The following is a 19323-nucleotide window of genomic DNA, read 5'->3' as shown; positions in this document are numbered from 1 at the left end:
GTTGAGGTTAGCAAAAATTTGACAAGAAGCAGAGACTGATAACAAAACAGAAAATCTGAAAGTAGGAGGAGGAGAGACGATGAGTTATGGATCGGTAGCGTTCCTTTTAAATGGAATTTTAAGTTGGGAGGGAAGTGACTCCAGAGGAGTTAGCAGCAGAAGTAGCTATTAGTAGGAAGGAGCAGGTGAGCATTAAATCCATGGCCGTTTTTGATGGTCTGGGTAGTAGACCATGATTATACATGAACGGGTGGTGGTTGAACCGTTGAGCTAATAAATAAGACTACTGGTGAGACCGACCTAAATTCCGGTTTTATGCCAAAAAGGCATAAAACAAATTTTTTGTTTTGTTTTTTTTTTTTATGAGAAAAAAAGGCATAAAACAGTTAACCATAGAAAAGAGAAATGTTACAGGGGTGATTTTCCTACTCCGGAATCCGGATTCAGGATCCAGAACCACTGGACCGATCTGACGGTTCAGATCGATGGCCATGGAAATCTCTAAATTGTACAATCTCAAGCAGGGTTCCAAGCATCGGAGCAGTGGATGTGGATCCATGTATTTTTATCTGCTCTATTTTCTACCCGCTCAATTTCCCCAAGTTCCTCTAATAGAGGGGATAGACCCCACCGGGCTAGTGTGTTCGGGAAGGGGTAGGGTGGTCATTTCAGCCTCCCTCTATTAGAATAACTTGGAGAAATGGACCTGCCTAGGAAATAGAGTAGATAAAGGTCCGTGGATCTATAAGCCATTTCTAGGGTTTGGGTTGAATCTAGAAGATTCTAGCTGATATGGATCAGATCCAGTTTGGAATCAACTGGACCTGATCCAGATCCGATTCCGAGTTTTGCATCCTTGATCGAATCTCAATTGCCCCAAATTTGTCCTTTTGCGATTCACTTTCACCCTTACCAATTTAAGGGTGTCAACTTAGAACCGAAATCAAAAACTAAAACCGTAATCGGCCATTTAAAACCGGACTGAATAGAACCAAAATAAATTGATTTGGTTTTTATTTCAAAAGCTGGAATTTTTTATTGGTTCGGTTTGATTTTGGTTTCATGCTTAAAACCGAACTGAATTACCTATTTTCAAACCAAATAAAATTTTATTAACTTTTTTTATTTTTTTCAATCAAAGGTGGATGACATATTCTATTTCTTTTTAGTGTTTGTAAAAAATTTGGTGGACTATATATCCTAACAAATAAAGGTCCAAATTAAACCCACTAAGAAACCGAAACCGAACCATGTAGAATTGATTTTGGTTTTAGAAATATGTTCCTATTATTGGTTCGATTTAATTCAATTTTGGTTTATACATATTGTGTCTTGAACCAAATCGATCAACGCCCTTACACCAAGGTATAAAAAATTGGATGATCCAGATTGGAATTTCTCAATTCCGGCCAATCCTCATTCCGGTCGATACGGATCAGACCGATCCTGTAAACTTTCATGGAATACCAAACGTAACTTTAGTACTATCAATCCAAGTCACAAAGCTTGCACAAATCTCAATCCCGAACACGAAACTTCTTCACGTGCACAAGACTTCCACGATTTTGTGTGAAAGGATTTTGGTGTTGATATGTTCAACCTAAACTGACAATGACTCCTATACCAAGATTGAATTACAAAAAAAAGGAAAAAGTTTCTGTGTGGGACGCAGGGGCCATGCCACGCATAGTAGGTGACTGAATGACCGTCATGCCCCTCATGTATAACAGAAATTCTGTTGCCCATTATGCTGTCGCACATGCTCTCATTGACCGACGCATATGGTGTGGCCCCTGCATCTCATATAAGAATTCTGCAAATTTGTCTCCAAAATACCTAAAAGAAGTTTTCATCAGACGTGCACTCACTCATCAGCTTAAAATAATTACATATGATTGAGAGATGATGATATAGAATTTTTGTTAAATATTATAACCAAACAAGGGAGAAAAGAATAAATTCATAGATTGTCCCCTGCTAATTTTAAATCCCTAAACTAACTCTACTCCCTCCTCTCCTCTAAGCCCCTTAGGTTAAGGGTGTCAATTGGGACGGTTCCAAATATTCGGGACAGTTCTATATCGGTGCCAGTACCAAAGGTGTCAATCCCAGTATCGTCTCATTTAGTTAACGGGATCAAACCTAGGTCCCGGTCCTGATTATCAACGGGATGGGACGATACCGGTTCCTAAACGGTTCTAAGCCTGGTAGAATAAGGGAGAAGAACTTTAATGGTTTTTAACGAGATGGTTTCATTAGTAGTGTTGTAGATCTATTCACTATTATGAGATCTAAGACATTCCTTACTTTTGCAAGCAACTTAGAATACAAAACTATGATGAATTGAATTTTTCCTTAAGATCACATACACGCTTCTCAAAATGACGTCTAAGAATTAATACGGATGAAATAAATAAGTCCATATACAATTTTAGTGCTAACACAAAACAAATTATAGAAATAGAATTGAAGGTCTATCAGCTGAAACCTTCATAAGAGAAAATGCCATCCAAATACATCAAACACCAGCTATAAAACTTGATCAAAATAACATAAATAAACTCTTTGAAAGGGTATTGATAGTTACGGTCCCATCCGGTACCTAACCAGTATATCGGTACTAGTACCATTGGGAATCCCGTCCCATTTATTATTTAGTACCAAAATCAGATCTCAGTACCATCCCGTTTATTAATGGGACAATCCAATACCGGGTTTTAGCGGTATGGTTCTAGGACGGTTCCCGATTCTGATCCCAAATTGAAACCCTTACCTCCGGTGGCACCCCGATCCCGCAGCCTCTCTACGGTGTCTCCCGCATCCTCTGCCCTCTGTCTTTCCCTTTCTGACATGAGACTACTTAGTTGATCATTCTAACCATTGGATGGATGGGGAAATGATTAGATACAATATACAAGTACATATATTACATATATGTACTAAACCAGGAAGTAAGAGCTTTGGTTTGGCACATATTGATTCACAAGAAAATTTTAAAACTTAAAATGGTTGACAATCCTACAGTAGTATAACCACGATGATCAGCCAAGTCCCAGCTGGTTTCACATTACAACACAGCTAGAACCAAGGAAACACTGAGAGTTTCAGATTATATATGAGGAATTCACGATATAACCTATACATTCTTCCTATGCTTGCAGGTCAAAATTAGCTTTTCATCCTCCTCTTCTCCTCCCCATTTTCTTTCACGCCAATTCCATCTCCTTCTGTCATCACATTGCTCACCAGACAAACTGGTTTCTTTTTTTTTTTTTTGGGTGGGTTGGGGGGTTTTGGGGTGGGGGTGGGGCACCAAGGTAGCCTCAATAAGACTACATACATATGTGATCCAAGAGACCTCCATTAAGTGAAGCACCTGGTTTCAGATGTGTCTCAGTCGAGAATATTGCACTAGCAACCAGAGCCTCTTGAGGGATGTTCTTGGCGAAAGGGATCATCAGCAGCATGAACAGAGCTAACCCTAGGAGAGCTGTCCCACCCAATCACTTGCTCCATGAGCTCATGGTCCTCTGATTTTGTTTGAGATTCTTCTTTGAACTTCATGAAGAACATGGATGACCAATAGTCTTTCACTAAGTTCTTCAAAATACAAGAAAAGCTTAGAGACAAATTTTCGGATATTATTATAACAAATTTCCAAGGAATATATATATATATATATCTATACCATGCATCCAAGTCTTCTTCATAATTGGTAATTGCATCCAAGTTAGAATCATACCATTTTCATCAGCTGAACCAGCTCATTTATTGCACCATTAAAGAGATCCAGGTGTGCCAGATCAGAAGTACCCAGAATCTCTTGTCTGGTTCGATGAGAGATGTTCACTTCCATCGCTGCACCTGCATCTCGTATGATTGCACAGGATCACCAATTAGAGTAGGGCCCATGAAGTTACAAGGCTTCAGAGGGGACCAAAATCAAATATATAGATGATATGATTTGATTTAGCAGCCAACAAGACTGAGTTGATCTGGATGAATATAGACAGCTTAACCTTCCCTTTAAGTAAATATACTCTTTTGCCACTCCCACTGAACAGACAATGTAATTGGAATCCATGGCTTCGAAACAGCAATTACAACTCAGGATAGAAACTTTTGCTATTATTAATTAGGAATCTAGAAACGTATCACACCAAAAATATGAAAGCAGATCTAAACTATCTCTAACATCATTTGACTACACCTCAGTTTCTTTTGTCCCTTGGAATCTAGTCTCTGAAGCCCATGCCCTAACAAAGGCAGTGGCAATGGCTCCTTCGCTATTTCTATGCTGGTTGGGGCACCCACCACTCATTTTGTTGGATCCAGGGTAGAAATCAACTAGCCCTCCTTCCAGTTTTCAATAAAGTTTTACTTTTCCGCCGCAGAGGGGGGGGGGCGAGGAGCTATCTATAACCATGACAAACACATGATCATTAACCCAAGCAGTTACTTGGATTAAAGGCATCGCTAAAAATCACACATGAGATTATCCTAACAACAAACCATTGCCTGCTTTGAGGATATGGCTCACCTAAGAGGTCTTGGTGAATGGATCAATGGATGTCAGGAAGTTGATATTTCCATACAAAGTGTCCATTTGTGTCAGACAGGCAGGCTGATATTGTACAAAAGGTAGTGGAACAATACCTAAAATCAAATAGCCATTGAAAATAGAACATACCAGTATCTATGTATTTCTCAATAATGTGTCGTGCCATGTAGACCCTTCGTACAGAGTCAACAACAGGTATTTTACCAAGTTCATGCACTTCATCATAGAAATTTGCACTTTCCCCAGCCAAACAACTGCAATTATAAGAAAACAAAACCAAATGTAAAATCTTCCACTCTCTTATGGCATTGAAACATAAAGGATCAGTTCTTGAATGTCTTGAAAGTAAATTAAAAATAAGGGGAAAGGGATGGGAAGAGAAAGACCTGTCAGCAAAGTCCATGAATGATTGACGAAACCGTCTATTCAGAAGAAGCTTCTCCAGTGGTTCATTAAGATCTATTTCTGGTGTGTGTCCCCCCTGCCGGAGTAGGCCACTATCTGGTATACCTAAAGCCTGACCCATTGTGTCAAACTCCTGGGGTTCCCTTCTTCTCAAGCTCATTTGTGAGAGCAAAGGTTGAGAGATTGACATTGAGAAGAAAGCAAGTACAAGAATACTTGCCTGTTGAAAAATAGCAAGATCAAAAGACGTGTTAACAAGTGGAAGCATAGAACTCAGAAAAATTCATCGTACAAAAGATGAAAAAAAAAGTACAGATTTCATTTCCAGAAATTAATTGGAGCCTTCTACATGCCCAGAAATTATATAAGGGAATAAATAAGTGAAATAGGCATACTGTCACTAGTAGCAAAAATCTGGAGGCTACTTGAAGCCATGGAATATCTTCATGGACTTCATTCAAAATGTAAGCAATGACCCATATTCCTGGAAGTGAGAAAAAGAATGGCATTTAAACTGGTGGTATATGGATCAAGAAAACAATTGACCAATGCTTTAGAAGCAGAAATAGATGATTAAAATAACACCTTAATGACAAGACATTACTTAATGGCATGGTTGGAGGTTTTAGTCAAAACTGATCGAAATCTCCAAGTTGTCTCAATTTCAGGCCTGAGTTTCAACCCAGGGAGGCCCAGGGTCGAAACCCAGTGTCAAAACCTCGAAATGAGATCCAGCACGTCTCAGTTTCAGGCCTGACTGAAATCAGGTCCAAAACCGAGTTCTTTATCCATACTTAATGGGGATCGCCAAACTTCAGAGAATGTGGATGATTGCTTTCTTTTATACAAATGCATCAAGTAATTGAGGTTAAAGTACCCTGTATATCCTCCAGCCAGAAGACACAAAAGAACAAAGAGACCTAAATAGCTTGACAAAGAGACTAGCTAGAATAGTACAGGCACACCGAACAAAGCATATATTGCAGTGGATCGTCATAGATGATAGACTCCAGTTTCCCTAGGTAGCAACAAGTGTATACACCCATCAATCCAGAAGGTCAAACCATAAATTCATCTTCTTGGAGCACACTTACTCCCACAAAAAAATGAACAACACATGCAAACTTGTGCCTGCATTCCCTTTAAAAAGGTTCTGCCTGTGTCAAGCTTCTTGTCTTACACTTGGCAGTAAGGAGCCAAGATAGAGGGTAGCATTTGGTTGGAAGATGAAGAAAATGTCTCCTCCACACCACCTTTTTTTTTTCAAAATCCTTGACATGGATCCTAAATCTTTTTGGAAGGTCACTCAAAGATATAGGTATGGGGTCCAGAAAGAGTCACATAGTTGAACAAGAATCAGATGAAGAGCAAAGCCTAAGAGAAAAGATGCAAAAACATACCAACGGAGAATGCGGAGACAATTATTCCCTTCAGGAGATCTTTGAATTCATGGAACCTGAACTCAATATGCTGAAGAGCCCGCGTAATCCCCACCATAGCTGTGACATACAATATGTGTAGGCATACCACTGGGATGGTCCACTGACTCCTCATGTGGCATCGAGGGTTCAGAGGCTTCCTTGTATGAATAACTACATAGGAGATAACTTCTGTTAGATACAAACAATTATACAAAAAACTACTGCAATATGGAAGGAGGAGAACAAAGCAAGGAGTTGAATAGTTATTAAAAGATCCTACTAATAGATTGGTGAAATGACACCTTGTCCTTAAGGCAGACATGGTCAAGAACAAAATACAGAACACATATGGAGTCCTCTAGTTAATATAGCAATTTGAATTTTAGTAAACAGAGACATCCCAGAAGTCTAACAGTTTGTAATGCTAGAACATAGAAGGGTGAAAAAAATACATTCTAAGGACCTTATGAAATTGCCTTTCACCAAGACTTGCAAAGCATAACTGCAGAGGAGGCTTACTAGGTTTGGTACGTACATAAACTAATAATTCTGTTTAACAAATAAAAAACCTCTAGTCTTGACACTGGAGCTGAGATGTAATAATCCAAAAACGTTAATCAGTCCCAATGTATTTATAATTGAATACTGTCTCACATATAAATATCAAGATCCATCATCAAATTACCCAAAGAAATAATGTAAAGTGCTTCACACCAAGAACCCCTATTGATTAAGGTTTGTCTTGTGAGCATTTTTCTTACAAAAGAAAGTTTGTAAATAACATCCGCAGTTGAAGTTGGACTTCACAATATTCAGCAAAGAATTATGTGGACCTTTGATAGAAAGAGAAACTTAGATGCCTTCCGGATATATCTCAATGGTGATTTTAAAAACTACTAAAGAAAAATGAAAAAATCTTACCCTAAGGTAGCAAACAATCATAGCCAGAGATATGGAGATTAAAAAAACATTATGATTTAACTGAAAATCAGTTTTAGTTTGAAGAAAAATGCATTCAATAAAAAGTGCCCTACCCAACTATGGAAAGAAAAAAAAGAAGACATCAATTATAACATTTATTTTAATTTCCCATGGAATCTTGACTAGCAAAGTTTTCAACCATAGGCATCGGATTAAAGCTTTGACTAGACAATTCAACCCTAATATCCATAAAGCTACCAGAGAGAGAGAAAGAGAGGAATGCCACAATCTTTATTGATCAATACTACATAATTTAATACTGTAGAAATTGTTAATTAATAACTTGCCCAATTCAAATGGATAACCAATCTCAGTGGTGTTTATTTATAGAGGTTTTATTGTACTTATCACATTTTGTTGACAGAGGCGAGACGTGGAGACTAAAAAGCAACATATACTATGGATAGTTGGTTAGTGATGGTAAAAGAGACCAAAATAGATCATGAGGGACAAGAAATAGCATTTATACTTCATTTATTGTTTAGACCTCAAAAGTTACATACTGACATACATAAATGAAACATAACAGAATTGTTTTAGATTAACAAACGTATCAAAGAGAATTGCTTAAGGTATGAACATGTTTGTTCTGGCATTTACGTCTGACTTTAACAAAAAGTATATACAAATCAGAATATAAGTTGAATTCAATCAAAAGGGTCTTACAATTAAAGGAATGCTTCAACATAATAACTCTTACATGCAGCACCAGCAATCCATGGCAAGAGAATCACCGGAAGTAAGATAAATGAGCTGATTGGAGGTAAATGCCGCCTAAAATAAACAATAGAAAGCAAGTGAAGAAAATATCAGCAATACGACACATGCTGATCGGTGTTACAGACTCCACCGGGACTATAAAAGATGATAGACATAAGCAAATAGAATCAAGTGATCATAAGGAAATGCACGTTTGAAGTATATATTAAAAAAAAATGGTCTTGCTTCCAACGTCCTTGTTAGAGTATGTGTTTTGGTTGGAGGTCCATGGGTGTTCATGGACCTCTGTACCATGGGATTATGTGTTTATCTCAAGGATCAAGAACTCGGTGCTGATGCTGGTTTCAACCAGCCAGAAACCGAGATTTCCAAGGTTTCGACCGAGATATGGTCAAAACCTGGTACTTTCTCCAATCCATGCATTAGTTTCACATAGAGAACACTCAAAATAATAATTGTGGGTTTGAGCCAAGTTTGATATTATATATTGTTCTTAGTCATGGTATCAAATAAGGTTTGACTAGAACATAACTCCTTCAATATAAATCAGATTTAAGTAATCTTAGCTTTCCAAGATTGCTTAAATCTGATTTATATTGAAGGAGTTATGTTCCAATCAAACTTAATTTGGTGTACACGAACACTGTTTAAAATCGCTCTGAATGGAAATAAATTTTTAGACATCAAAACAAATGAATATTTTACCGCACATTTCGTCTTTCGCAATGTTTATCATATTAAGATTTATGGAATTTTTATATTTTAGAAAAAACCCAAGCATTTAAAAGTTGAAAATTGCACCTATTTCCGAAAAATCCGAATTTTGTTCTTGAACTGGGGGGTTGACTTTTTATCCTTTTAGAATTTGATTTTTAACTATTTTTTGTTAGATTCAAATAGGGGGGTATTTGTTTATTTATGAATAATATCTTAAATAAATGATTGAAATGATATTTGGCATAAATCAGTGTCTGTCCTAGTTTTGAACGAAGTTTCCTCAAGTTTCGATGGGGATAAGTGAATTTATATAGGTGTTTAAGTTGAAACTTGTGAAATTATTGAAATATGACCAAAACAGGGTCGAAACCTGTCAAAACCATACGAAACCAGGTCGAATTCGAAGTCGACCCACATCTCGTCTCGGTAGGCTGCGAAACCGAGACAACTCGGTCGAACCTGCAGTTTTGACCGAGTTCTTCTTCCATGGTTTATCTAAGTAGTTTAGTTTCTTACTGTTTCTTACCTTTCCTATTGTAATTAGACTTTAGGTTCCTATTATGATTAGGCTGTAGGCTTAGCTAGCTAAAGAGTTTCATTTCCATTATGTAATCAGTTCAGTTTATTTATAAATACAATTGGCTGGTGCGATAGGTTATTCCATTTTATCGCACAGCCTCTCTCCTACCTCACGACTTCTCCCATATTCTTCCTCTCCTTTCCCTTTCTCTGGTCTGTGGTTTCTTAAGTTCTGATATTATTAGAGTCCTCAATAACCATAGTCCCCATACAAAAAATATGGCTCAGTGCTTCATGAATCTAGGAAGTAATACTCGTCCACCTAGAGTAAGCCATTGAAAGGGGAAAAAACCGACGAAGTAGAGATCTGCAGCAGTTCCAAAGCCAAGATGAGGGCATTGATACAGATGAAAGTCATGAAAATGAATGAAAAAACAAGAGATAAGAAAAGTCGGTCAAACACATAATAGTTGATAAAAGAAGGGAAAGCCGGATTTAACGATCTTGACAAGTATGACAAACCTAATTGCACCAGCTAGAGGGGATAGGAAGGCAGCAAAAGGACAAGGGAAAGACCAAGGGCATGTGATTCCAACACTTGTCGTTCTTTAAAAAAAATTGATTTGAGATTATAGTACCTGTAATCATGCTTGTATAGATTCAGAGTGATAGGCTACCAATTACCCTGTCGGTTTTCACTTTTACCTAGGTTTCAAAATCTCATGGAATCAATTCTGAGCTCACTAGCATAAGTGGACAGGATGGTAGAGGTTTAATGTTTTAGTAGATGTAAATTTGTCCACACATAGTATTATTTTTCTCTAGGGGTTAGGGTCTTGCATATTTCAAGACAAAAGGAACATGGGTTGTGGTCTTGAAAGAGAATTCGACATTACAGGATTTAACAAAATATGTCTCGGGATAGATGGCAATTGAATAATAAAATGCAGGGTGGCAACCTCTAATGATTGGGAAAAATCAGTAATGAGATGGTATTTAAGACATCCTCTTTGTCAAGCAAAATTTCTACCGCCTGGATTCCAAAGGGCCCATCAACTGAGTGTGAGGATACATGATTACATGTACGATATGCAAGCCGGCTTCAGTAATGATTTCAGGTCCATCATCATTTTATTGTCTTGACTATAAGAATTAAAAACTTACTTGACAAAAAGGTGGTACAGTTGATAAGCCTGTACTATGCGACAGCTCATCAGGAGACCAAATCCCAATGGACCTTCAAACCAAACTGCAAATGCAACCCAATTTAGAAAATTCTAGACATAAAACATGCCCTATGGAAAAGAAGTAGCATGAAAGGTCCTAGAGATAACAAAAGAACCACCTGCCCAAATATAGCAAGACAGCCACCAATTCCTTTTTTTGAACCTGACAAACTTGACGGAAATCTGCAATAAATATGGCACTTTTCACTTGTAAACAATGGGATGAGGTCCTCAAACAATAGTAAAAGAGACAACTGAATGCAGAACGGCGCTGATCTCACCACTATTGACAATAGCAGATTGAAGCTGGCAACTATTTGAATTATCAGGAGCCAGAAGCCACTGCCTTTAGTACGAGGAACCTTGTGAACCGCAAGGGGTAAAATTGAACGAATAAGAAGCCTGGAAGAGAAGGAAAAAATGTCAAGATGCAGAAGAGAATTTCTATTTTGAACAATATTTTGTGGCACGTAAAAGGAGAAAAAGAGAAAGAGTGAATTAGCATCTCCACAAATTAAAAGAAACAACAAAGAATGTCAATTCAACTCAACTCAACCTTATCCCAACTAAATGGGGTCAACTACATGGATCCTTTTTGTCCAATCAGCTCTATTCAAAGTCATACTTGTTACTAGTCCTAAGCTATGCATGTCTTTCTTCACCACTGCTCTTGGAGTCATTTGAGGCCTACCCCTGGATCCTTTAGCTCCTTCAATTCCGAATCAAATCAACCCTCCATACTGGAGCATTCAAAGGCCTCCATTGCACATGTCCATGCCACCTCAAATAACTTTCTTGCAACTTATCATGTATCGGAGCTACTCCTAAACTAGCTGTAATTTGTTCATCCTTATTTTATCTTTTCTAGTTTTACCACTCATCCATCTTAACATCCTCATTTCAGCAACACTAAGTTTGTTTATATGTTGTTTTTTACTGCCCAACATTCAGCCCCATACATCAATGTTGGTCATATAACTGTCCTATAAAATTTTCCTTTGAGTTTCAACGGCATACGTTGATCACACAACATGCCAGACACACCCCACCACTTCATCCACTCTATTCTAAGTATTTGTGCAACATCATCCTCTATTTCTCTCTTTTTTTTACGATTGAACCTAGGTAGCTACAAATCTTTACCAAAAGATCAGAGTAATATTATGCCTCCATATATTCATAATTACTTATGGTTTTTTATTTACTTATTGAAATAAATAAGAACTGAAACTAACAAAGGACTGAAAGATACAAAGCAAGCTTAATCAAGGGAGAAAGAATCCTTTCATACTTAATCTCCAGATGAGTAGGAAATATCATTTGGCATCATAGGATAGACCTAAGGAGAACTAAAGCAGTTCAAATAACTTTTAGACCTCATTGTAAACAAGGACATCTCAACCAGCATTAATTTTTTGTCCAGGCATTTTCAGTTAATAAAAGAAAATGCTTTCCACGATATCCAAAAATTTACAAAATATTAAAGTGCCTTCCAGTGCAGTTAAGTTCTACTGCGCTTGAATGTTTAAAAATCCCACATTGACTTCCCTTGACTGAAGATAATTTCTTTTGACCACCACCACTGTTTGACATTGTTACTCAACACTCCCTTTACATCCTGCCCCCCATAATCATCCTCTAAAGCATCCTCCTGGCTCTAACCTAACATTCCATGACAATGTTACGGCATTGTTCTTTCTGATAATGTTTTCTATTCACAGTATATTGTCCTGCTTGTTCTAAAAGACTGAACCTCTTCCCCAATCAACCAGGACATATAAAAGTTAAAAATAATAAAGCACAATAATAGCTATGACATAATTCAGTGAATTTTCAACTCAAAATCAAGCTTGTATCATACAATTCCTTGAGGAAAACCTGCACACCATCTCTAATTTACAGAGGCCAGTCCATCAGCAATAAATAGACGATTTGGGTCCTATTATCAATTCCCAATTGCAAACATTCTATGAATTAATTATATATTCGAGGAAGGGGTACTGATTACAAATAAAAAATATATATAGCGGGCAAAAAAGACAGCAATGTGAAATCCCTGTCTACACAATCACACAATCTAGCTAACTAAATAATTACTGCCGTAGAATCAAACAAAGCACTCATTCAAGAAAAATGCAACTGAAATTCCATTTGAAAATTATTCACCACTTCCAGCTTCCCATTCTAATAAATACACAACAGTGCCACAGTAACACTTATTTGGGCAACCATAGATTTAAAATATCCTAAAACCACATTGTACCTTGCAGTTCCATTCAGAACTCAACGTATACTATTTGATTAGAAGTTCCTCCCACGAAATCCCAACCACCACAATTAAACGCTCGCTTAAAAGGAAATTCATCGTAAAAAATAAGAATAAAACTCGAATAAAAAGCAACAGAACACCTTTTATTCACTAGCAGTGACTGGGTCACCAGCATTGACCTAGCTGGGGGTGGGTAAGCTTTATTCCAGGAAATGTCCTTAGATACCTTCTCTGCTCACTGAGTCGATGGGATTGAGGAACGCAATCATTTACCTTTACTCACCACCGATCAGTATTAAGAAAGAGAACTCACTTTTAATTCACTTCGAAATGAAACCCATCAGACATTGAACTCATAAGAAACCAAACGAAATTCGGTAAACAAGCAAGTCTGTGTTTTTAAACTTTGAAATAATTCTCATACAGAACTACTTTTGTTTAACATCCAGGAGATAGAGACCCATTAATTGGTCATTTAACAGTTAACACTGATGGAGAGAGAAAGTAAAGAAAGAAAATGGAAAGAAACTAACATGATCATGGCGAGAATGGAGACGGCAACGGCGATGTAATCGCTGGGACAACCTCCTTCAACATCACAGTTGGCCATCTCTCATGGATTGAATTTTGGCTATTTCAAGGTCACCATGTGAAATGATTCCTACACTCAAAATCCACCAGTGTCCCAACTCCCAACTCACAAGATCTGTGCTTCAGTTCAACTTCCAGTCCTTCCCTCTTCGTCATTTTCTATTTTTTTCAAGAATAGAGCTTGTGCTTCGAGAACTTTTTTTTTTGGGTAGAATGTTCTCTGTGCCGCAGCGCAGGCTGCGCCCAGGCATATGGGCAGCCTGTGTAAAGGGCAGGGTGGTCATTGTGCCCACCCCATGTGCCTCAGCGCAGCCTGTGCGGCACAAAGAACGATGTCCCTTTTTTTATATATTTTTTTCCCCCTCTAAGTTGGGGGTATCGTTATCGTACTTTCCAAAAGCCAGAGGCCAACTCCAAACCCTACTTGTCGTGTGGCCCCTGCATCAAAGCGGAGACCAATAGAAGTGCACACCCAAACATTCAATATGGGGGCAAATTAATCATTTGGCCATTCATGTGGCTGGGGCGTAGGGGGTGCAACCAAGCAGCCTTCTTTTTCCCACTCTCTTTTTTTTTAAACATCTATCTTTCTTTTTTGGTTAACCACATGTACCTACCTATCTTCGACCAACCCTTTCTGTTTGATATTATATGGCCATGTATGATGCATGATCATGCATCAAACCGTTGGATGAGGCTGAGGATGAGGGGTCATGTATTATGTACGATCACGTCCATCCAATAATTGAAAGTACAATTACGCACAAAATCTTTTGCTATAAAAATTATTAAATTGATTTTTGTAAGATAATGATTTGGATCACCAAGAGTGAAGAGAGGATCTCTTTATTCAAATTGATGTGGAATTATGATTAAACTTTGGAATAATGAGTCCATCATTAACTCTTACCCCTTGTCAGGGGAGAATGAAACTATATACCCTTTTTCAGGTTCATATTTTTTTTTTGGGTAAATTTTCAGGTTCATATCTCATGGATTAAGATGTTCTCTCTTCACCCTAAGTGAAGGAGAATTTGGTCTTTTACTACTGAGGCATTGTTTTCTATGCCGCAGTGCAGCCTGCGCCGAGGCACATGGGAGTGGGAGCAGTGACCACCCTGTACAAGCTGCCCATGTGCCTGGGCGTAGTCTGTGATGTGGCACAGAGACCATTCTCCCTTTATTATTATTTCTTATAATATGATACATGATAATCACAATAAAATTAATTAAAAAAAATTTTGGTCCTCCTTTTTTTTTTTTTTTTTTTTTTTGGGTAAAGGGGAAATTTATTCAAAAGGGGATTGGTTACAAGCCGAGGCTTCTTCTTGAGTATACTATAGAAAAAAAAGTGCTATCCATGTATACTAGACCTACATACATACAAGACAAATGAGACTGATATTATATGGATAGGTACACTACAAGGTTTCTTGCTTAATTTTTAAATTTCAAGATAATCCAAGATTGCCAAATGGCAAATCAAAAAATTCAAAATTATAGAACAACCAAGATTGTTTACAAGAGTATTGGTAATAGGGCACAAGGATACATGGAAGGGTAAAGGAAGGGACGGTAAATAATTGAAATTGACATTGAGGCTGAAATTTGATTGGTGGCTTATGTATACATTCCATTTGCATCACTCTTAGGGGGTGCAAGTTTAGTCCTGTAGGCCCAAGCCCGCTCTAAGCCCAAACAAGGCCTGGGCTGAGATACCCTAACCTTGAGGTCAGGTCAGGGCTGGGAATTTATAGCTCTAAGTCAGGACCAGGTTGGGTACTCTGTTTGCAAAAACACGTTTCATTTTTTTTTGGGGGGGCGTTTTTTAAGACCTTGGACTTATTGAACATTGGCTTACTTAACTAACCTTATCTCTCTTTCCCAAACTTTGATCGACCTGATCCTTTCACTGACGTAAAGATGACTAAAAAAAGCTACATTTTTCATGATACCACCTTCATTTTTCAATTTTTTGGGACCGCAAAATGGTAGTCACTCTTCCTTTTGATGAAACCTATGTGTACCCTTTTATTTTTTGTGACAAACTATGTGATGATGCAATGATTGATTATTTGTCCATCTCTCTCATCGCATTCTTTTTTTTTTCAATATTTTATTTTCTTGACATCCAAACATAGCTAGAAGATTATTTCATGGACCAAATTTTCCTTCAGCTAGAGTGAATTGGAATATATTCACCATATGGCTTCAAATGTACTCGAGTATATACTGGAGAACACACTAAAACCCTGTAAGGGTTTGTAAATCCTAGGATATTGTGGTGAACCTTTACCGCATGGTAAAGGAAAAAAAAAAATTATGCTGAAAATAAAAATATATAAAACTAAGCAAAAGAATGATACAAGGACATAGGAGGATTGTTATCCTCAAAGTTACACCATTTAAAGTCTATACTAGTAAAATTGTCAGTGAGCTTGGCTAGTTCTAGATAGCTTTTTACAAGATTCCAATGAAGTAGAGTAGGAAGGAAAACTTTCTCCTTATATTCCAGGGGAGAACTTTTTGATGGTCCAACTCCAAACTAGAACCGGTCACCTTTTGGTTCAACCCAATTAGTGTTTCGTCAACTGTCCGACTTTAACCGGCAAATCCAGCAATTTGAATTCATGATTTGGACCGAGTGAAGCAGGAGAGACCGTTGCCTCCCACTACCTCCATATCGATCTTTTCATGATAATAACTAACTCTGCAACTAACCTCACCTCCACTACTTCATTTAAATCCGAATCACAGGTAGTAATGTAGTTATATATATAAACCAACAAACTACAAACTCAGAACAATTCATCTCTTTCTCACTTCACATCTCGTCCCTCATTGATAGATTCTCTGTTAAATTTGCTACATAACAGGAATACCCAATCGATTCCCTCAAAGCTGATCAAAATGGGTTCTCTCCTGTTGGGTTCTGCTAAATCAATTCCTATTATTCTCATCTTTATCTTGTCATCTACTCTTCAAAACTTCACTGTTTCCTCCTTTGAATTTGAAGTAGGTGGTACCAAAGGTTGGATTGTTCCCTCTGCAAATGACACCAAAATTTACAACGATTGGGCCTCCAGAAACAGGTTCAAGATTGGTGATAGCGTCCGTAAGTAATTTCTTAATGTGGGTTTTTTATTTCTATAATAACTATACAGTGAGATTGTCTCTTACATGGTTTTGATGCAAATGGGCATTTTTTCTTTTTCCTTCTTTCTGGGTATTTGATGGGTTTTGCAGGTTTCAAGTATGAGAAAGATTCAGTAATGGTGGTGAGTGGTTCAGAGTACAACAAATGTGATTCTACACATCCCCTGTTCTTCTCCAATGATGGAAACACAGTGTATCAATTTGATCGGTCTGGGTTCTTTTATTTCATCAGTGGAGTCTCTGGACACTGCAAGAGAGGACAGAAGGTGATCATCAGGGTAATGGCGCCTGAAGAAGACGACGAATCGTCTCACTCGTCCGGCGCCCATGCCATCTCCACCTTGGGGCTTTCTGCACTTCTTCTTCTTCAGTTTGTTTTGTCATTCATTTGGTTCCATCTTCTTTAGTTCCCAATTACAGTAATCACTGTTTGTATGTATTGTTCTTAGCTAGAGAGTCTGGGTTTAGGTGTATTAGTAAAGTTAAAACTTATTATTTATTGGTTAGTGTTAGAATTTATCTGGTGTGGGATCATATCTGTGAAGAGTCATTGAAGGTTGAAATATGATTTGTTTTAGCTATTGTGGTTTAGTTATTAGAAAATATGGAAGCAAGTTCTCTTCTTGATTTGTTCATAAGGTACTAGTATATTAAGTACTAGTGAAAATATAAAGAAGATTCTGATTTCAAAATGCGTTATAGACTCGAAATCTATTCTTAAAATGCATACCAAACACAACCTTACTCTCGCAAATAAAACCCATTGTCAAATCATCTCCATCAGAAAATTTAGTATATTTATTTGAATCCTTTTCTTGTTGTTTCTTCATTGGAAAATTAATCAAATTTTTATACAACAAACGAAGCATTGTAGTTTCTTCATTGATGTTTTTATTTGTTTTAATTGTCACATACTCACAATTGCATTAAAAGTAGTTATATTATAGTAATGGTTACAAAGAAACTAAGGGAGAGGATCCAGTCAGGTATCAATTTATAAGAACTGATAAAGATACTGATACCAATATTTAAAACAATGATGGAAGGTGGGGAATGGGGTGAAATGGCTTTGTAAAGTCCATATGGTTAGGGAGGAGTGAGAGAGTGTAGGCCTACATGGACAGGTAACAATAGAATGTTTGTGTACCTTTAATCTAATTTTACTGGATATTGCTTGTTCTTGGATCTATTTTGAGCTTGAATTTATGGAGAGCAAAAGAGATAGAGAAAGAGAGAGAGGTTTGTGGAGAAAAAAAAAAAAAGGAAAAAATTTTGCTGCTACACTTGTATCTGTTACAAGGCTGGCAGCCAAGGAAATGGAATAATTCACTTCCTCTTTGCATTCATAAAGATCCTCATAGGTTTTAATATATTCTAAAATACCCTTTAAGATCCCATTTCCCTGGCTGCCAGCCTTATGTGAGTTATGTTCCTACTACAAGCGTAGCAGCAAAATTTCATTCAAAAATCATTTCCACATCCTTACTTGGAACATTTTTTTACCATATTACACGTGGTTGTCGAGTATATGCCAAATTTTATTATAAGTGTTCATGTTTATCCTTAAAATTTTGTACTAAACAGTGATATAGGTCTTCTCAATAATGCTAAAAAAAAAGAACAAAGTGTATTAAAAAGAAGGCTGATGTTCTTTGTGCCATAGCGTAGCTTGTGCCTAGACACATGGGTAGGGTATTCAGGGGGTAGGGTGGTCATTTTGTCGACTCCTATGTGTCTGGGTGCAGCCTGCGCCCCAGCATAGTAAACATTTGACCTAAAAATAACCACTGAAAAACTAAAGGTGAAGTCTTACACGTAACGGATGATTGAGATAAGCTACACAATTTGAGTATTCGATATATAATTTGACTAGGAAATACCCCACCCATCCAATCAATGGATTGTAAAACCAGTTGTGCAAGTCATAGAATAATATAAGGTGTGGGGAAAAAGGTCACACAACATTGGGTGAGGTTGTTTATTTATCTAATTACCATTTCACAATTGAAAATGCTCAAGGCAAGAGGAAGTTGTAACAACACAAAAAAAATTCAAAATTAAGTTGTTTTTCACCCATGGTGAAAAGAGAATATATTTCACTATAGGATTCAACCCTCTAATCGAGGGAAGGGTATTTCGGACTTCATCAATATAGATGAGAGTGAATTATTAAACTTAGGCTATGTTTGGTATCTGTTGTGTTAAGATCCAAACCGTCCTCTCTTGTGGCCAAGTTGACCTGTATAGAAGAATGGAATAGAGCTATGGAGGGCCAATTTGAACCGATAGAGTCACTCTGATGCTAAAGTTAGACCTCTCGCAACTAAGGATGTGGTTTGGTTCCATGCCTTGATGGTGTGATCCGAAATCGAACCGAAAATCGAGTCGGTTCTAGAAGTGGAAACCGAATCCAAACTTGCTCAGTTCGGTTCGATTACAATTCTATTTAGGTTTTCCAGTACAGGTCCAATTCGAGTATAATTTGGTTCTCCGATACACTTCCATTTTGCTAGGCTGTCAATTGTTGCTGCCATGTTGTGTTATTTTATGTTGTGTTATCAAAAAACCTCATTTGTATAAATAAAATGTTCACAAAACCTTAAAGGAACCATAAATATGAATAAATAAATAAGAATCCCAAATGAGTTCTTTACTTTTAGATCTTTTCTTTCACCTTACCCATCTATAAAGTCAGAAAAATACATACAAATTATAGTTCCAGAAGGAAATGCAACACCATAAAAAAAAATTAGCTAT

General features: G+C 37.4%; 2 protein-coding genes across 3 annotated transcripts; one reads left to right on the top strand and one right to left on the bottom strand.

The window, feature by feature from the left end:
• Positions 1 to 3191: 3191 nt before the first annotated feature.
• Positions 3192 to 13498, bottom strand: LOC122638317 (regulator of G-protein signaling 1-like). 2 transcript variants are annotated; one of them, XM_043831223.1, is made up of 11 exons: positions 13353 to 13498; positions 10832 to 10952; positions 10670 to 10733; positions 10489 to 10573; positions 8069 to 8142; positions 6367 to 6558; positions 5362 to 5450; positions 4948 to 5186; positions 4691 to 4815; positions 3743 to 3864; positions 3192 to 3600 (listed from the first exon to the last, which is right to left on the bottom strand). In XM_043831223.1, the coding sequence occupies exons 1-11, from the start codon at positions 13427 to 13429 to the stop codon at positions 3412 to 3414; spliced, it is 1377 nt and encodes a 458-aa protein (XP_043687158.1). In that variant the 5' UTR covers positions 13430 to 13498; the 3' UTR covers positions 3192 to 3411. The 2 variants fall into 2 exon arrangements, with proteins under 2 accessions (XP_043687158.1, XP_043687159.1); XM_043831224.1 differs by lacking the exons at positions 10489 to 10573; positions 10670 to 10733; positions 10832 to 10952.
• A 2818-nt stretch (positions 13499 to 16316) lies between these two features.
• LOC122670349 (early nodulin-like protein 1) lies at positions 16317 to 16973 on the top strand. The gene is made up of 2 exons (XM_043867192.1): positions 16317 to 16525; positions 16657 to 16973. The coding sequence occupies exons 1-2, from the start codon at positions 16321 to 16323 to the stop codon at positions 16971 to 16973; spliced, it is 522 nt and encodes a 173-aa protein (XP_043723127.1). The 5' UTR covers positions 16317 to 16320.
• Positions 16974 to 19323: the final 2350 nt, after the last annotated feature.

This window comes from Telopea speciosissima, chromosome 8 (genome assembly GCF_018873765.1).
Source record: "Telopea speciosissima isolate NSW1024214 ecotype Mountain lineage chromosome 8, Tspe_v1, whole genome shotgun sequence".
NCBI classification, from domain to species: domain Eukaryota; kingdom Viridiplantae; phylum Streptophyta; class Magnoliopsida; order Proteales; family Proteaceae; genus Telopea; species Telopea speciosissima.
This window is presented reverse-complemented; position numbering and strand designations above follow the sequence as displayed.

Bases quoted from the DNA above. Each gene is read 5' to 3' on its own strand.
- LOC122670349 (XM_043867192.1), top strand. From the start codon at position 16,321: ATGGGTTCTCTCCTGTTGGGTTCTGCTAAATCAATTCCTATTATTCTC. The intron at 16,526-16,656 runs GTAAGTAATTTC...TGGGTTTTGCAG, and splicing joins CAAGATTGGTGATAGCGTCC to GTTTCAAGTATGAGAAAGAT.
- LOC122638317 (XM_043831223.1), bottom strand. From the start codon at position 13,429: ATGGCCAACTGTGATGTTGAAGGAGGTTGTCCCAGCGATTACATCGCC. The intron at 10,953-13,352 runs GTTAGTTTCTTT...CTTCTCTTCCAG, and splicing joins TCCATTCTCGCCATGATCAT to GCTTCTTATTCGTTCAATTT. The intron at 10,734-10,831 runs GTGAGATCAGCG...TATTTATTGCAG, and splicing joins ATCTGCTATTGTCAATAGTG to ATTTCCGTCAAGTTTGTCAG.